The sequence below is a fragment of the Bufo gargarizans genome, chromosome 1, assembly GCF_014858855.1.
Source record: "Bufo gargarizans isolate SCDJY-AF-19 chromosome 1, ASM1485885v1, whole genome shotgun sequence".
Classification (NCBI taxonomy): domain Eukaryota; kingdom Metazoa; phylum Chordata; class Amphibia; order Anura; family Bufonidae; genus Bufo; species Bufo gargarizans.
In genome coordinates, this window is record NC_058080.1 from 100,473,272 (window position 1) to 100,492,649 (window position 19,378).

At 43.4% G+C, this 19,378-nt stretch overlaps 2 protein-coding genes across 7 annotated transcripts in view; one reads left to right on the forward strand and one right to left on the reverse strand.

Annotated features, from left to right (window-relative positions):
* PALLD (palladin, cytoskeletal associated protein) overlaps positions 1–8,242 on the forward strand; it is a 328,505-nt gene extending 320,263 nt beyond the window's left edge. For all 4 annotated transcript variants that reach the window (XM_044297022.1, XM_044297030.1, XM_044297039.1 and 1 more), the window contains 3 exons: positions 1,701–1,866; positions 3,926–4,059; positions 5,464–8,242. In XM_044297022.1, coding sequence (XP_044152957.1) covers positions 1,701–1,866; positions 3,926–4,059; positions 5,464–5,627 — 464 coding nt within the window. In that variant the 3' untranslated portion in view covers positions 5,628–8,242. The remainder of the gene's footprint in view (positions 1–1,700; positions 1,867–3,925; positions 4,060–5,463) is intronic.
* Positions 8,243–14,677: 6,435 nt separating this feature from the next.
* The window catches only part of CBR4 (carbonyl reductase 4), a 39,152-nt gene continuing 34,451 nt past the window's right edge, over positions 14,678–19,378 (reverse strand). For all 3 annotated transcript variants that reach the window (XM_044286272.1, XM_044286106.1, XM_044286190.1), the window contains one exon: positions 14,678–15,181. In XM_044286272.1, coding sequence (XP_044142207.1) covers positions 15,003–15,181 — 179 coding nt within the window. In that variant the 3' untranslated portion in view covers positions 14,678–15,002. The remainder of the gene's footprint in view (positions 15,182–19,378) is intronic.

Sequence of the window (19,378 nt, forward strand, 5' to 3'; positions counted from 1 at the left end):
TTTCTGTAGCTGGCAACAGATACAAAAACTCCACGCAGTTCAGACTTTTAAAGTTTCCTCCAAAGATATTGCTCAGATTTCTGTCAAATGAATTTGCACCCATTCATAATGTATGTTACGGGGGGGAGCCATGAAGAGCAGATTTGCTTCAGAAGTACAAATGGCCTCATTAGCCAGGACTATTGTAAGGATAAATTCACACATACAGAGTCCTCGTGTGAAAAGCAGGTTTCCATTAGACTCCGTATCCCTGTAATCACGTTGTAACCTTAGTGATGAAGGCCTGGAGCGGAGCTGTTTTATGTCTCCTAGGCCAATATAAGGGGATTGGGGACTCCCCTTTCCGTTTTTGGCATGCACATTAGAATTCACAGCTATTTCAGTGCATTTGGTTTATGGCCCACAGTTACATGAAATATGCAGCTGAACCTAGGAAGACGGAGCTCTCTGTAGTGCGCTCCTCGTGCAGAGCTGCACCTCAAGACCTTTTTTGGCTAAGAAAGCTCTATATACACAAGCTGGAAAGTATTGCACTTAGTCTCCTTGTCATCTGTTTGTAGTAGTCCTTGGCAGTGTGTCCATTTGTTAGCATTTTCTGTGTGGTGTATCTATGAAGAGATGAATTAACCCTTTTGCTCCTAGGCAGTTTTGCAGGCTTAATCTTCCTTTGGTAAAATATGCCACTAAATACACATGCTAATGTGAAAGGGGGCACAGTGAACCGAATACAAAACATGCAGAGGTAGCTGCATATAAACTAAGCCTTAAAGGGGGTGTCCCATGACAAACTCCTATCTACAGGACAGTACAGGATAGTGTCTAATCGGCAGGGGCCCCAGCGGCCACTCAGTTCAACTCTATGGGACTGCTAAAGATGGCCAAGTACAGAGCCTGGCTATCTCCGGCAGTCCCATAGAGCTGAATGGAGTGCATGCAGACATGCATGACCGCGACACCATTCAAACAGAGGAATACAGGGGCCTAGCAGTTGGATCAGACACTTATTTCCTATCCTGTCCTATACTGTGGACAGGGAGTAAGTGTTTTTCATGGGACAGTCTCTTTAAGGTGCTAACATCAGCCAAACCAATAATCTAATGTGTATAGGACTGTCCAGACTCTCCTTGATGGCAGATGTTGGGGGGAAAAGGAAGGGACATGTTGGTTCGCAACCTGCCCTGCCCTATGTTCTCTCAGGAGATAATCCTCCACTGGAGGTCTATGGCAGCAGCTTATTTTCCTTCTTCCATAGAGAAGACGTGCACGCTGAGCTTGCATCTGTATGGGAAGGGAGGGGGTTCAGGAAGAACACCTGTCGACCAAACACTGTGTATGGGCACCTTTAAACCAAAGTGTCCTAATCTAGTCATGTCCTTATGCTCATGGGAAAATTCATTTAAAGTTAGGCTCTGATCACACTACATTTTGTCTCCCCCCCAAAAAAAAGACATAATAATTGTTACTATGATTTGACAGTAGGTTTCTGTGAGAACAATTTATATCACAAGGGTTTTATGTTTTCCATCCAGAGAACAGTTTTTAAAGCTACAGAATAGCCCGAGACTACAGGCACTGAAACCTTAGGTTTTATTAGGCTAAGAAGCAGATCTTTCAGATAGGCATTAATGAGTAACGAAAGCACCTTTTATAAAAGTGGATACTTAAATTGATAATAACACGGTCATTTTTTCCTCCAACAGCACGGGATGCCCACAAACCACCAGTGTTCATAGAAAAACTTCAAAACACGGGTGTTGCTGAAGGATACCCAGTGAGACTAGAGTGCCGGGTCTCTGCCATGCCCCCACCACAAATTTTCTGGAAGAAGGAAAATGATTCCCTGACGTACAACACAGACCGAGTCAGGTTGTTATGATTACTGTGATAAACTGCTGTTAAAGAGGTTTTCTCACATTATGGCCCGTTTTGCACAAGCGTGTTCGGTCTGAGAAACAGGCTATTTTCCAGACTGAAGTCTGCTCCTCTGGCCTGAACGAATGATTTATGGTGCTGCAAATTCCTGTCTGACCGCAGGTCTACTACACTGTACCCACATAATGCTGTAGACCTGCAGTCAGCCAGGAACTCACAACATTATAAATCATTATAATGCTGTGAGTTTGGGTCAGAAGTGCAGTGTCTGGTCTCGGAAATGCATCCATCACACAGAGAGTGTTTCCCGGACCGAACACTTATGTGCAATTAGCCTATAGCTGTGATAAATGTCTGATCTCTAGGGGCCCCATCTGCTAGAGCCCTCCCGTCCTATTCACAGTACAACCACAGTGATAAGGAGCTTGAATGGAGCAGAGGTCAAGCATGTGTCCTGCCATCTATTCATTGTCTAGAGCATCGACATGCTCGGCTGTCTCCGTCAGTCCCAGAGACTTTTAGTGGAGTGGCAGGGTGCATGCCAACGCTTCATTCAAACTCCTTTTCTAGCTGTCATGCAGTGAGGTGGAATGTTCTAGTGATTGGTATGGGGTGCCAAGTGTTGGGGCCTCCAGCAATCAATCATTTATCACCTATCCTGTAGATAGATGATAAATGTCTATTGTAGGAAAACCCTGTTTTAATAAAAAAGAGTCAACATTTAGATGGTTATAGCTAGTTCTGCTACAGGCTTCCCACCCTCCAGCTGCAGATTGGTCAGATTAAAGCCTCATGCAGACGTCCGTGGAACACGGTCCACGAGACACCAGACTGGCATTGCAGGAGCGTACGGCGTCTTTGGTTGCTATGACACTGTGCACTCCTGCAATGCCAGTCTGGTATCTCACGGACCGTGTTCCACAGACGTCTGCATGAGGCTTAACAAGAGTTGCAGGAAGTCATTATTGTGTAGACTCAGCCCATAGCTGCAGTGCACTGAGTGGTCTCAGAGAAGCAGCATGGATATTGTATGGACCCATAGTGTCCACAGCACCTTGGGAACTCGCATTTGGAATACCAGATTAAAAGAATGAATGATTCTGGATGGTATGTTACAGGTCCCTAGTAGCTCTATTTACTGATAAAGCTTGCTAGGGGCTTCACTTTAAGTCATCTTACTTCTTACTCACTTACTAAAAGATGACAACCAATCAGTCTTCCTGATACCTTTTCTTTTATTGTTTAACATATAAATGTTGGGTCAGAAAGTCTTAAAATAATAATATCCTGATTACACATTGATTAAATGTATTTCTGCTCTTCATAATGCATTTTTAATAAAGTCATTGGTAACTAGTCCTCAAAGAGCAATATCCATGATTATCTTCACAGATTGAGCAGATTTGTTAAAGAAATGTGCACAACAGTTCCATTTATCTAAATGGGGATTACAGAAATCCATGCACATTCTGCAAAAACAACCCATTAAACGTATGGAATAGATTTTTCAGAGGGAGAAATTTCAGCAACAAATCTGCCATATCCATTAAATACGAATAAAACATGCTTTGTAGTTAAGCTTTTACTGCACGGCAATGTCCAAGAGCTAAGAAATGATCCTGATAATCCAGCTCCTGTTTAGTAGAGTTCTCATTATCTGTGTATGAGCATTAGCCATTAAAGGGGTTACCCATTCCCTATAATGACCCCCAGAGTGCCTGGGCCCCTCCTGTAGAGCATACTTACCTGCTCCCTGGCACTCGCTTCTCTCCAAACCCCTTCACGGCTGCCGCTGCATCTCCCTGTAGCGCGGATCAAAACATTGTTGGTCACTGTCGTGGCCTGCTATTGGCTGCCTAAGACACCCCCCTCATCGCTGAATGTTTTGATTTGCGCAACGGGGAGATGCAGCGGCGGCCGTGCAGGGATCCGGTGAATTTGGGTACCAGGGACCAGGTAAGGAGAAGCGAAATGCTCTAATGCCATGTAACTGGCTTTCTAAGTGCATCTTTAGTGACATTTCAGCAGCTAATTGTACTTTTTCTTTTCCCAGCATGCATCAAGATACCTATGGATACCTCTGCCTACTAATCCAAGGTGCCACTAAAGAGGATGCTGGATGGTACACAGTATCAGCAAAGAACGAGGCTGGCATTGTGTCTTGTACTGCCAGGCTTGATGTACATGGTAAGTTTCACATCATACCCTGGGAGCTAATAGAGTCTGACATTTCCCAGAATATAATGCCCTCCTAATCTAGTAACAGCAGGGCAGAGTTGCCTATCCTGTCTTATATTCAGTGCACAGTCTATATTCCAAATTATCGCAGTGGCTTATGCTGTGGAAATGTGGTACATCTTGCGAGACGTGTTAGGCACTTTTCTCCACCTATTTGTTTTGGGTTTTTTTTGCACCAAAATGTATTATATTTTAAACCATGTCCCTTTTCCTCCCAGCCACATCCCTTTCCATCTATACTACACCCCCTTGTCTAGCAAGTCACAAAGGGTGTCTAAAACACACAGGCCCACCTTTACTAATGTGAGGGCACCTAGATTTTGGCGTAATTTTAACATACCAAGGTTTAGGGAAATTCTATGCACCTAGTTCAAAAAGGTTTATAGAAAAGGTGCTGTGTCTAGCTATGCATGAAATTTATCAAGATGAACCACTGTGATAAATCTGGCAGATGTCTAGGCTGCCTGTCTAATGCTACTTTTTAGAACCAATTGAAGTCAGTGGGGCTACTCACATGGCTGGTTTTTTTGATGGCCATCGAAAATAGGACATGAAATCAATGGGACCATTTTAAGTGCCGCTTAGACAGGAGTGCACGTGACTAACAGCCGTTAAAAATGGGTACACTAGTGAAAAAATAGCCTTTTAGGGGTTAAATTATATATTTTTTTAAATACTGAAATCATCCACTTGCACACGCCGAGACAGTCGCTCCTCTCATGCAGAAAGACCTGCACTCCCAGCCATCTACAGGATTGGTAAATCTGTTCCATAAGTTAGTTCAAAATATTTATGCCAGTTTTCAGTGTAAACAGAGATAGAAGTTTGGTGCATTACCTTAGTAAATCTCCCCATTGTGATTTCTCTACAATTAGTACATAGAACAGTATGGCTTCACTAAACTAATGAATACAGATAGAGAGACTGCTATGATAAGTGACAACCTAGAGAAGTGCTTCAACTAAACCTAAATCAATTTACTAACCGTGTTGATGCCAAAAACTGTCTAGACCTGCACCAGATTTATCAGAGGCTCAAGCGGGATGATACATTGGGTTCAGGGATGGACACTTTTGTATAACAGTTGGTTGGCATAGTTTGTGACAGATTTTTATGCCAGAATGGTGGTGCAATTTTGGTGCATCTTAGGCCACTCTCCACTTGATGAGAGACAAATTTTGGCCCAGTTTACAATAACACCTAGGCGCACTCACATTAATACGTATGGCCCTGTGTGTCAGACTATGAAGAATGTAATGTCTATGAGAAGATAGTTAGGAAACCTGTAAAATCATCATGCTATAAACCTCCTGTATGTGCAGCTTGACTCACCCGCTCAATTTTTCTCCATAGCTCAGTGGCAACAATCACACACTCCCAAAACGAGGAAAGTACGTCCATCCGCTAGTCGATACGCAGCACTTTGCGACCAAGGGCTGGACATCAAAGCTGCTTTCTCGCCAGAAGCAAACCCAGTGCACCTGCAGCCTGCACTGGTGGAGAGCGATGACCTGTAGATGGGACATGTGGGAACTTTCTGTAGCAGCCATGAGAGGAAGCCATTGGGAGCTACAGCTGTCACTTGGCAGCAGTCTCACATCATGTAACAAGTCAGACACGCCTTCAGCTAGCCTGATAAAGACATGTTAAACTGCATATTAACTCTATATGTAAGCAGTCTTCAGCATAGGATAGCAGGGATGATAAACCTTATGTATTTATGCACATAAGTATCACTCACTCTTCTGCTCTATGAAAGGATCTCTTGTTTATTCTGCTTGTTTGTGCCTTATGTCTGAGAAGACGGTGGTGTAGGACGGTAGTGTGCAATGTTTTATGTTGGAGTGCCACAAACACCCACAGTAAGTTTTGCCAGTTGCAAAAGGCTGTCAAAGTGAAATGCTATAGTGCTTCAAGAGTGTAAAAATGCAGCTTGCTTCTACCTGTACCATTCATTAACATTGGGCGGTAAAAACATCATGAGGATTCACAGAGGTGAGACAAGTGGGGACAACCGTGGACGTAACTGCCTATGGATTTGGACACTTCATACCCTTTCTATGCTTTGTTTGCACACCCTCGTGTTCATTGTAGGACTGGGGTTCATTAGTACAATGCAAAGTCCCTGCTGTTATTTACTTCACAATACCTATTAGTACAGTGTTTGGATACTTTCAGGGTGGCCTGGTACATTTTCACACACAACCATGAGGTAAGAGATCCTCTAAGACAATGCCCTCTAGAAGAATGATGTTCATGAATGGTAGGGTTCTCCTGGAGAGCTGGCCTTCAGTTTACAAGGTCTTCAGTGACTTCTTGTACTCCAGTTAATAGGTAAAGTACATTTTATATTCAGAGTGAGCAAGGAGAATATTTGAATGGTATGTAATAGATGAATAACGAAGGTGAAAATGGCAAGTTCAAGTGTGTCCTCATTCAAAGGATGGGAGTGTGCAAGCCTAGTGTGTCCCTCAATCTAAAACAAACATGGATATCAGAAGTATGAAAACCAAAGCTAACTGCAGGGGTTATTTCATATGAGTGGGATGGAGTGGTACATTCAGCGCAGTGTACCAGTCAGACTATGGGGGCTAACTTGGGGCAAATCATTTCAGTGATGCCATTGAAGTTGACCCAACAGTAGAAAAGAGGAAGACGCCCGTTTCTACATAACCAAAGCATATAGCGGCACCAGCCACAGAGGGGCCAGTACATCACAACTCTCAAATATAACTGCTTTCCCAAACCAGAGCAGATTTCAAGGGCCTTTCTGGTTGTAGAGGACACACAGTGTTTAATACGGCCTCTGAAGTATACACCAAATGTCAAAGCAGCAAGGGTAACTTGCCGTACAAGTTTACACTTATTTAACAGAGATTAAACAAGCAGCACATAAAACAATCTGTTGGTTAGCTACCTCTCACTATTGACCCAGCACTGCCAATCTATATGACGTACCACTTGTTGAATGCCTGCCCTGTGTTCTCTGTTTGTGGCACATTGTGCCAAGTTAAGGACGTGCTCCACAGGCTTACTGATTTCCAGGCATTTCTACGTAAAAACGTGACTAATGTGAGATTTCATGCCAGCATGCTTTCAGCAATATTTTTCGTGTGACTGCCTTGATAGAAATGAAAGGACATAGCAATTTCGGGACACGATGAAGAAAAGACATGAATAAGCATTTCCTGACAAGCAGCAATTAACATCACAGCGTGAACTGTTAAAGGACTAAAACCGAGGAAGTCCATGAGATCCCTGATAACGTCAGCACCAGTGACACAAGACTTCCTAGTAATGGGGGTTTGCAAATGTTATTTGTGTAGCAATATATGTTGTAAAAACACCCTAAAATCCAACTAAAATGGCTGTTAATAGGTAATGGTAGGAAAGTACTTGACTAAGGGAGAAAGCAAGAACACAACACTGTGTACCATGTATGAAGCACATATATCATTATTTATCTCAGCTATACTCCATATGTATCTTTTACACACATGTATAACTCACACTATGTATTGCTGTAGGGGCGTTAGTGGCTTTTTTATACAGATCTTTAGGTCTTTTTGTTTTCTTCCTTTCTTTTGTGTGACAGCACAGTATTGGTTTGGTGCTGTTTTAATAGGCCTTACTTGATATACAACATACATATATGCCCATATTTTCCAGTGTGCCCTTTTAGTACCAACAAATGCCTTTTACAATATTATGTGTCACCACAAAGTGTTGTTATTCTGCAAGACACCTGCACGGGGACAGAATTTTTTTCTTCTCATGCATGCCACTCACCTGGTATGCCAACACATGCCAATGGGATGGCACAACTTTGCCAGCATGGGCGACATTGCTTTCTAGACTTTTTTTTAAGTATCTTTTTGTTTTGTATCACCAGCCTGACACCTCTATTAATGTGACTTGTTATTTAGGAATCACTAGTGTTATTATGCCGCCACCATTTACCAGTATTTCTAGAGAACGCCTCCATTGGTGTGTATGGGCCATGTTACGAGCTGAGACAATTGAAAGTTTAGCAACGTCTGTTTGATAACGAGAACAAATGTACTTTTGTGGGGTAAGGTTTTTATGATAATTGCTATGCAAGAATTTAAATAAAGATTGTTTCTTCAAATCATGTCATCCTCCGAGGGGTTATTTTTGCACAGATTCCTTTAGATTTTGTGATTGAGAATGTCAGGTGAACATTTTAGCTGCCAACAGCTCCCGTTACTATTATTATCCTGTCTGCAGACTTTTTCCTAATGTGGTATTTTAGTTGTCAATATCAGTAGCTATTTTTGCAAGGCAGTAAAGCAGTTTTCCATTCACAATAGCTGCTACATGAGAGCCGGTCACAGATGGAGGTGCAGACATTACACAATTATAAGCGCATTCCTCCTAGATGTACTACATTGACTCACTAATGACTGTTTAACTATCATATCAGGGGTCCTATACCTTTTTCTTACCGATGATCCATGCTTTGGATAAGTCATCAGCATATGATCAGTTGGAGTCCGACACCCAGGATCCCCGCCGATCAGCTGTCGGAGAAGACAATCTGGCTGAGCTGCACCCAGGCCACATGACACTGGGCCTGCAGGAAGCAGGGAGAAGACCGCGACGCTACTGTGAGCGCCACTGCCTTCTCACACAGCTGATCATCAGGCGTTGATCAGATGCTAATGACCTATCCAAAGGATAGATCATCAGTAAGAAAAAGGTAAAGAATCCCTTTAAAGCCCTGATTGCACAAAAGAATGTTGGCCCCCTGTACACATGTTCGCCGAGAAACTAATTTGTCATGGATTGCATCTTCTCTGCTGGCATAAAAATGATGTACACAAGAATATTGCCCAGTGTTAAAAACTAATGTGCCGCAGACCATAAAGAAACTATAGGTGAACAAACGATCACTGTAACAATCATTCACTTCTGTACAATCACAATCGCTGCTCCATGGAAATGCAAAACGAGTGTTAACCAACTTGCTAGACCTTTGCTTGGCACCATATGTACAGGCCTGTGCAAAAGGACCCTTAGTTTAGCTACTGTATGCTTATTGCTAATAAACACATAAACCCAACCATACAGTCTCTACAGACAAAAATGCAATACAATGACTTGAGAGCGGTATTTTCCAGCAACCCTGTTAACATCAACAAGACAGTCTGGCAAACATCCTGTCCTGCTCCAGCTTCCTTGCTGTCTGTAATAACTGTAAGGGTACATCCACACGTGGCATAAACACTGTGGACTTGTGTGCGGCAAACCCGCAGCATATTAAAGTAAAGTGGATGAGATTTTAAGAAATATCATATACACACTGCAGAGAAAACCTGCAGCATAAACTATCTTGCACTGCAGGTTTTCAATCCGAAGCATGTAAGGGCCCCATGCAAATGACCGCATCCCTTTTGCAGTCTGCAAATCGCAGATCTGTAAAACACTGATGCATTTTTTGTAGACTCATCAACTTCAATGGGTCAGCAGTCCATATTTTGTAGACAACTATCCTCTTCTATCCTCTTGTGGAAAGGCAACCTTTTTAACACAAAGGATGAAAGCAGTGGAGGACCCTCTGCCATACCAGAAGAAAGGTTGTGGCGAAAAACCAAACCATTTTGGGTATGTTTTGCAGCGGTGGTTTTGATCAAGATCCATTGATTCATCGCCACACTTGAACCAACCCTGAAGTGGTAAATGTTTAGGAGCAAGAGCTTTACAGTGGGAGGTCCATGAGAGCAAGGAGCATAAAAATGATCTGTCCTTGGTTGTCATAATTACAACCAAGCTCCAACCAATTCATGTCCTGAGTTTCCATGGTCATGCAGTGGCAAACAAGTTTGGAAGTTACCATGTGCAATACCTAATATTAGGGATGTTTGACCGTGAAAACACTTTAATTGCAGTGATGAATCACGTTTCATCATCTCGTACTCCAGTGAAGAGAAATTGGATTGCCTATTGTTAGTCAGGCTAGATCAGCCAACATTAGTGTTGTACCCAAGTAAATCTCATGTAGCCAAATTACACTGACACGCAGTTGTGCATAGAGCCTAAGGGTGCAGTTGTCTTTCCACTTCTGAAGCATATTTCAATGGAGCATGAAAGGCAAATTAACCAAGAAATAAATGAAAAAAAACTTCCTTCCAATACTGTAATAATCTCGAAGATAAAAAGAGAGTTCTGCAAAAACAAGTTTACTTGCAGACAGGGACGTAACTACCACTATAGCAGCCATAGTGGCTGCTATGGGGCACAACATGTCGGGAAAGGGGGGGGGGGGGGCAGCCTGGCACACAATCAGTCAAAAGAGTGGAGGATACACATTATTCCTCAGAAGGTATGCAATGCCTCCTCTAGTCATCTTCTTCCTAAGCTGCTATAGTCTCCATATAGGACTGGTTTCTTTAAGTAGATTCTGCCTAAGCTGATTCCAAGGCTCTGCACTGAGCCAGCTAGAAACCTACTCCATACTGATGAGAGGCAAGCTCCCTGAAACAGCTGAATACGGATGGATTTGTGGTCTGGCTATATTCCCTTCTCAAATCTCAAGGCTTGTTTGGGAAATCAGATTTTGACTGTTAGGGATCCACTTCCAATAGATGGCGCTAGTGAGATGGTTCTCTTTCTTGAGAGATATCCATTCAGGACTGGTCTATTTAAGGAGATTCAGCAGCCTGCCTAAGCTGCCTATAATTGTCGGGTCAGAGAGGAGGGAAGGAAATACTGCAAGTTAGGGCCCAGAAGCCATCTGCAGTGTCTGATCTGTGCTGTCTCCCCCTCTTATACCTGGGGGTGTATAACGCGATCTGCCAAATTAGTAAATCATTAGGAGAAATAAAATGGCCACCGTCCTATTAGTACACACAAAACCTGTCCTCATCCCACATTAGGACAAGTTACTTCAAAACATTGAGCTAAAGAGCTGCCTCATCCTCCTCTCTGCTTCTGATCCTGAATACAGATGATAAGATCTTCAGCTGAATCTCAGTGGGAATAGAGTTCATGAGGAGACATGAAGTACAGTAAGGATGAACAGGACAGACTGTGGTAATGGAGATTGCACAGAAGAGCTGCTGCTCATTACCACACCCCCACTTCCTCTATGTACTTCATGTCTCCTCATAAACTCCATTCCTAATAGATTCAGCTGATATTAAAGGGGTATTCCCTTCACATACAATGGGGGCATATCGCTAGGATATTCCCTGTCTGATAGGTGCGGGTCCCACCTCTGGGACCCGCACCTACAAGGAGAACAGAGCAGGACCCCGGGTTTCCACCAAGCGCTGCTCGGCTATTTTCATCAGCCCTATTGAAATGAATAGAGGGCGGCTGCACATGCGTAGTGCGCCCTCCATTCATTTCCCCTCTCCGTTCTTGTTGTATGGGACCCCCGGACCTATCAGATAATGGGGGCATATTCTAGCGATATGCCCCCATTGTATGTGATGGTAAAACCCCTTTAAACTGTATTCAGGATCATAATTCCTGACAAGCAGAGCAGAAAGAAGGATGAGACAGCTCTTTACCTCCGTGTTGCGAAGTAACGTGTCCTGCTGTGTGATTTCTCCTAATGATTGCTTCCTAGACAAAACAATCCATTATAACTAATGAAAGGTATTTGGGAAAATATTTCTAATAAAGTAATATTTATGTATTTTCATTTTATTCATTCTCTGAGAACCCCAATAATGTTGTACGGACATCCGTCTCCATACAGTATTAAAATATATGGGCTCCGATGAGCCGAAGTCGAGCGTGATTTTGTTGAATAACTTCGGTAGTTGATTTTTAAAGTGGGAACCACTTTAAAACTTGAAACCGAACTCTGATTAGGTTCCAAGGTACCATTAGGGACCGAAGCCGAGTTTGGTTTCGTAATCCGAAGTTATGAACAAAGTGACTTCAGATGTAACATCTGAAGCTTGCTTCGCTCACCACTACTCATGAGTATAGAAGGTTAGTGCATTAGTAGTGGCAGGGGACTAACAGGTGAGTGAGTAATGGTTAATTGTTTTAATCACATTTCCACATTTCCTCTTGATAGGTCATCAGTATCTGATCAGTGGGGGTCCGACACCCGGGACCCTCGCCAATCAGCTGTTTGAGAAGGCAGCATTGCACCTGTGAATGTCACGGCCTTCTATCTGCTTTTCCTAGGTCAGTGAGGACATGTGGCCTAGGAGCAGCTCAGCCCCATAGAAGTGAATGGGGCTGAGCAGCTATACCGGGCACAGCCACTATACAATGTACGGCGTTGTGCTTGGTGAGCTGAGAGAAGGCAGCAGAGCTCACTGGAGCGCCGGTGCCTTCTCAAACAGCTGATCGGCGGGGGTCCTGGGTGTCAGACCCCCACCAATTAGTATGAAAATCGGGGAAAACACTTTTAAAAATTCCTTTCACAGATTTACGCCTCATAAGTACACACATAAATATGAATTTTGGCACGTAATATTCCTGCTTGCGGGACGGGAACCCAGCCTTTCCTTATCTTCAGGCCCCCCATACACAATAGAATATTGGCAGTTGAATCTGATGTATTCTGCAGGACCAGGCTTCAATCTAATGTGTGTGGGGGCCTCTCAACTCTTCCCTGACAGATAATGTCAGGGGGAGAGAAGGATCAGGCACACACTGAACTTCAACACCTGATCCTTTCATTCTTCCAGTAGATAAGGCGCCATCAGAGGCAGTGGCTTTCTTCCCATTAAAAAGACATACATGATGAGCTATGCTGAGTGTTAAGGGAAGCTGGCAATGATTGCTGTCAGTCAAACCAGCATTCAGCTGACAGCTGCTTAATGGGGTTGTCCCACGAAAAATATTCTCCAGTTTTCAAACCAGAACCTGGATCTGGATTCTTTTGTAATTGCATGTAATTAGCATAGCCACTGAGTTATTCAATAAAATGTATCTGTATAGCGCCACCTGCTGTTTGTTCTTTTTCAGCTCACTGAGATGGCCGCACATGCTCAGTTTCATCCTTTAACTGCCTCCTGAGCTGTGACAGGAAGAGCATGGACACACCCCCTCAGCTGTGATAGAGAGAGCATGGGCACGCCTCCTGGGCTGTGATAGGGAGAGCATGGGCACGCCTCCTGAGCTGTGATAGGGAGAGCATGGGCACACCTCCTCAGCTGTGATAGGGAGAGCATGGACACACCCCCTCAGCTGTGATAGGGAGAGCATGGGCACGCCTCCTGAGCTGCAGCAGAAAAGACACTCCCCTTGAGCTGCCAACTTGATATAAATCTAGCAATGAATGGGGAGCTCTCTGGATCCATGTGAGGTACAGGGCTGGTTCTACCTTTGTACTATAGTCATGGGATAACCCCTTTAAGGAGTGATATGCACCTACATGTTCTAGCACCTAGGAACAGAAGGTGTTACTACTGCTTGTACTGTACATATATAGAAAGCCACAAGGCTGCACAGTTAGGATGTCTTCCCATCTGGCAGTTATTTCTGCAAATACAAATTAGTTTATTCTCCTTACTACCAAACCAACCCCATTTAGATGAATGGAAATGATTTTCAGTCACAAGAAATGTCTGCAGCAAACTCTGCCACTTGAGAAGCCCCCTGATACTGTAAGGTGCTAAGTTAATTTATTAAAATCATGTGCGGCCTGGAAAGTTGCTTCGTCCAGCTGATATAACGTGAGGCGTGGCAATACTGATTTGTATATTTCTATTTGCACCTTGTATACAGTTCTCTAAAGAAAACAGGATTGTGTTCTGCATTTGTAACAAAACAGGCAGCTGCACTAAAGAAATAAATGGTCACAGATGAAGTGATCTTATACCACCACTCCCATTATGATGTCAGATGTATTCCTTTGTCCAGCAAATACCACTCGTGTCAGGGTATACACAGGGGCTACTGGGAAATTTTTCAGGTCTGAAAGGCAACAGTGTCTGATGCATGATCCTAAACAAGTGAATGCTACAAAATTGAGGCAGCTACAAGTATAATGTTATCATAAAGGTCCATGTCCGTGTTGCTACTCCACTACTTCCATTAGGAACATTACACATTAAACAACTACTACTCCCATATTTGCCTTCAATACCCTCCCCTCCTTGCTGCACGGCTACTTCTACTTACTAACCAGCTTCTGGTATAACTTCTGCTTACTTAATTAGCCCTTATGAAAGTGTGCTTTTCAGTCTGTCTGCCTGTGTACCAAACTCTGCCTGTTTACTGACTGACACTCTGCTGCCTGCCCTGACTTCTGCCTGTTTACTGTATTGACTCTTAGCTGCCTGACCTGACCTCAGACTTATTTTACAGATTCACATGAACTCTGCCTGCCCAGACATCTGCCAGTTTACTGATAAGTACTGACTTATCCATTGGTGCTTCACACTGGTGTCTCTGACTCCCATGGGTCAGCCTCCCAACTAAACAGGAACTATTCAAAGAGGTAGCAGCCTGGTGGCTTACCCGTGCAGCGAAGGCTAGATGCCAATACAGGGTGAAATCCAGAAGACTGTCAGGATAATGCCCTTAGGTCTAGCCCAAAGCCTGTTACATATAATAAGACAAATACAACATCAACTTTCCTGGCAGCTGTTTAATTCACTTCCACCAGTTTATGTGCAAACAAGGAGATCCAATAAATGTGAGGATGTTCTATCATCTCTGTAATAAATTGACTGCACAGCACTCAATCCAAGAACATCTGAAGGGCACACCAAATAAAATTATCTTGTCATAGGTTTCTATGCTGTGCTACATATGTACAAATCCTGTTCATTCTCAGAGCACATGTGGCTTGTTAGGTTCGTAAAGAAGTAGGACTTCTTATCTAATAATGTTTACCCTATAAACATTTCCTATTTCTTCTCTGGTAGGAACGGTCCTCGGAAAGATGGCACAGCAGCTCAGATCTGAAGTTGTAACCCTCCATCCACCACTAATACATGACCAGTAATATATGGGGAACTTAGCAAGAAAGTGACAGCCTGTGCAACGTCATCCACCTCTCCAAATCTTCCCAGAGGAATATTGTGATTTACAGAGGTCTCTTCTAAACTTGAAGTCATGTCCGTGTGAATAAATCCTAGAAGAGATTAAAACAACAAGTAAATAAACCACTCCAGAATTATAGCATGCACAGTGAATCCGGCAGGGATCAGCAAAAACGCTTCTGTCTAGATAATACAACCATCAGAATCCATCATGAACAGATCCAGTTGTATTATCTTTAAAATAGCCATGACGGATCCGGCATTAAAACCATTGTAAGTTTTCTTTTGTGTCCGAGAAAACAGATCCGGCACTATTGACTTACATTGTGTTTCATGCCTGATCCGTATCCGCTGCTTGCAGCGGTTTTCTGTCTGGCATGGGAAAGCAACCAAACGGAACGGAATGCATTCTGGTGCACTCCGTTCCATTCAGTTTTATCCCCATTGCCAATGAATGGGGACAAAATGGAACCTCCATACCGGAATGGAAAAGCGCAGATGTGAAAGTAGCCCAATGTAGAGTCCAGTATTTGTGAGATCAGGGATGTTGTTATCTCTGCCATCAACAATGTTGCCTGAAAAATCCAAGCATCGTTCTATGCAAACGAGCAGTGTGGTGTGCAATAAGCTCAAATAGTCGCAAATTAAGGTGCACAGATGCTGTGCGCCTTTATGTGCGACTTTTTTACGCCACAACTGTGGCGTATAGGGCTTCATGGCCAGTTTTCAAAAAAATTTGCATCCATTTTCTGCCCGTTTTTAACAGCCGTTAAAATGGATAATTTTCACTTCTTTTTTTTAAATACCAACTCCTGCGCTATACAGGTCCTTCTAAAAAAATTAGCATATTGTGATAAAGTTCATTATTTTCTGTAATGTACTGATAAACATTAGACTTTCATATGTTTTAGATTCATTACACACAACTGAAGTAGTTCAAGCCTTTTATTGTTTTAATATTGATGATTTTGGCATACAGCTCATGAAAACCCAAATTTCCTATCTAGAAAAATTAGCATATTTCATCCGACCAATAAAATGAAAGTGTTTTTAATACAAAAAAAGTCAACCTTCAAATAATTATGTTCAGTTATGCACTCAATACTTGGTCGGGAATCCTTTTGCAGAAATCACTGCTTCAATGCGGCGTGGCATGGAGGCAATCAGCCTGTGGCACTGCTGAGGTGTTATGGAGGCCCAGGATGCTTCGATAGAGGCCTTAAGCTCATCCACAGTGTTGGGTCTTGCGTCTCTCAACTTTCTCTTCCTAATATCCCACAGATTCTCTATGGGGTTCAGGTCAGGAGAGTTGGCAGGCCAATTGAGCACAGTAATACCATGGTCAGTAAACCATTTACCAGTGGTTTTGGCACTGTGAGCAGGTGCCAGGTCGTGCTGAAAAATGAAATCTTCATCTCCATAAAGCTTTTCAGCAGATGGAAGCATGAAGTGCTCCAAAGTCTCCTGATAGCTAGCTGCATTGACCCTGCCCTTGATAAAACACAGTGGACCAACACCAGCAGCTGACATGGCACCCCAGACCATCACTGACTGTGGGTATTTGACACTGGACTTCAGGCATTTTGGCATTTCCCTCTCCCCAGTCTTCCTCCAGACTCTGGCACCTTGATTTCCGAATGACATGCAACAGTCCAGTGCTGCTTCTCTGTAGCCCAGGTCAGGCGCTTCTGCCGCTGTTTCTGGTTCAAAAGTGGCTTGACCTGGGGAATGCGGCACCTGTAGCCCATTTCCTGCACACGCCTGTACACGGTGGCTCTGGATGTTTCTACTCCAGACTCAGTCCACTGCTTCCACAGGTCCCCCAAGGTCTGGAATCGGTCCTTCTCCACAATCTTCCTCAGGGTCCGGTCACCTCTTCTCATTGTGCAGCGTTTTCTGCCACACTTTTTCCTTCCCACAGACTTCCCACTGAGGTACCTTGATACAGCACTCTGGGAACAGCCTATTCGTTCATAAATTTCTTTCTGTGTCTTACCCTCTTGCTTGAGGGTGTCAATGATGGCCTTCTGGACAGCAGTCAGGTCGGCAGTCTTACCCATGATTGCGGTTTTGAGTAATGAACCAGGCTGGGAGTTTTTAAAAGCCTCAGGAATCTTTTGCAGGTGTTTAGAGGTAATTAGTTGATTCAGATGATTAGGTTAATAGCTCGTTTAGAGAACCTTTTCATGATATGCTAATTTTTTTAGATAGGAATTTGGGGTTTTCATGAGCTGTATGCCAAAATTATCAATATTAAAACAATAAAAGGCTTGAACTACTTCAGTTGGTGTGTAATGAATCTAAAATATATGAAAGTCTAATGTTTGTCAGTACATTACAGAAAATAATGAACTTTATCACAATATGCTAATTTTTTTAGAAGGACCTGTACATAATGTCCCCCAGAGTGGCCCCCAGCAGTAATAATGTTCCTCAGTGACCCCCAGAATTAATAATGTGCAGAATTTTTCTTTATGCTGGGGGAAACAAAAAGTGTACTCATCGCACTTGCATGAGCAGGGACAGTCGTTCGTCACTTGATGCACAAGGACCTCCCAGAAATCATGCCGGGAGCACATGGTGACATCATCATGCTGAAAACACAGGTCCTTTTACATAAAGAGAGGAGTGACTGCCCCTGCACGTGCAAGGGGATGAAGTCATTTTTTTAACCACTAAAAGGCCATTTTTAATCACCATTAGACGGGTGCAACAGCCGTCAAAAACGGCTGTGTAAATGTAGACTTTGACTCTCTTGCAACAGGGTCAGTGTCACAAAACTAGAGGACACCGGATGCTGTACCAATATTTAAAGGGGTATTCCGGTTACCATAACTACCATAATACAAATATCAATAATTATCCAATATAATGTAAATTTCACATATTTACCGTTCCATAGTTATAAAAGTAGTTTTCTTCCTCAGCTACCCACTGTGTTTCCTAAATTACCATGGCATCGACCTGTAGTTCTGAGCCTTCGTTAGGTCGAGCATGCTCAGTGTGTTGCTATCAATTCTCTAGGTAAATGTCTTGTGAAACAAAGGGAGTGTTAGGGTCCATTCACACGTCCGCAATTCTGTTCTGCATTTTGTGTGGAACGGAATTGCGAAACCATTCATTTCTATAGGGCCACACGATGTGCTGCCCGGATCCAGAAATGCGGACCCGCACTTCCGGGTCTGCATTATCGTTCCCGAAAAAAATAGAACATGACCTATTCTTGTCCGCAATTGCAGACAAGAATAGACATATTCTATTAGTGCAGGCGATGTTCGGTCCGCAAAATGCGGAACAACACATTGCCGGTGTCCGTGTTTTGTGGATCCGCAAAACACACACGGACGTGTGAATGAACCCTTAGTGTGCTGGTGATTACTGAGAAGAGGGGGCGTGACCGGACTGTATATCAGACAGCCAATCAATAAACAGCAACACTCACAGCAGGAAAGCTAGGGATTGTGGGGATTGTAGTCTTTGAGGATCAGGCGCCATGATACTCGCTCACACAGGAGCTAGACAAATTAGTTGGTCACAGCTTGCAGCCTTAATGCAGTTTTTCAAAAATTAAGTTACTTTACCCCTTTAAGAAAGGTGAGAAGGTGAAACCATCTAACTACCGACTGGTAAGTTTGACATCTGTAATATATTGAAGGTATTCTAAGAGATGAGCTGTAGAAGTATATAGCAGTGAATAAGTTAATAACTGACAACCAGCATGGACTCATGCAAAACAGGTCGTTCCTAACTAGCATGCGAGGAAGTCAATGCAAATCTGTCATGTGGCAGATGTGATATCTGGATTCTGCAAAAGCATTTGATACAGTACCACACAAGAGCCTTGTGCTGTAGGGACTAGGGGGCAACATATGCACATGGGGAAAGAACTGGTTAGAGGTTACCTGGGACTAAAAAATGCTCCCCATATGCTGGGCCCCTCACACTGATTCAACTTACCAGGCTCCCTGCGTCGTTCCAGGTCCCCGCACCACAGCCAATGCTTCTCCCCGTGCGCAGATGAAAACATCCAATGTTGGGGGGAGCAGCCAATGGCAGGTGGTGATGGGGAAGAGCCTCCCTAGCATCGCATAGAGGATCTGAGACGGAACCAACAAAAATGGATGCAAAATAAGCACAACGGATGCACAAAATAAAGGATCCGTTTTTCTTTTTCTGTTCTGATGGATGAGAAGAATAGAAAACAAAAAGGTGACGTGAACACACCCTTGGCAGGTTATTTTTTGGCAGGGCCGAAATTAAGGAGAAACTGTTTTTTTTGTGATTCATTT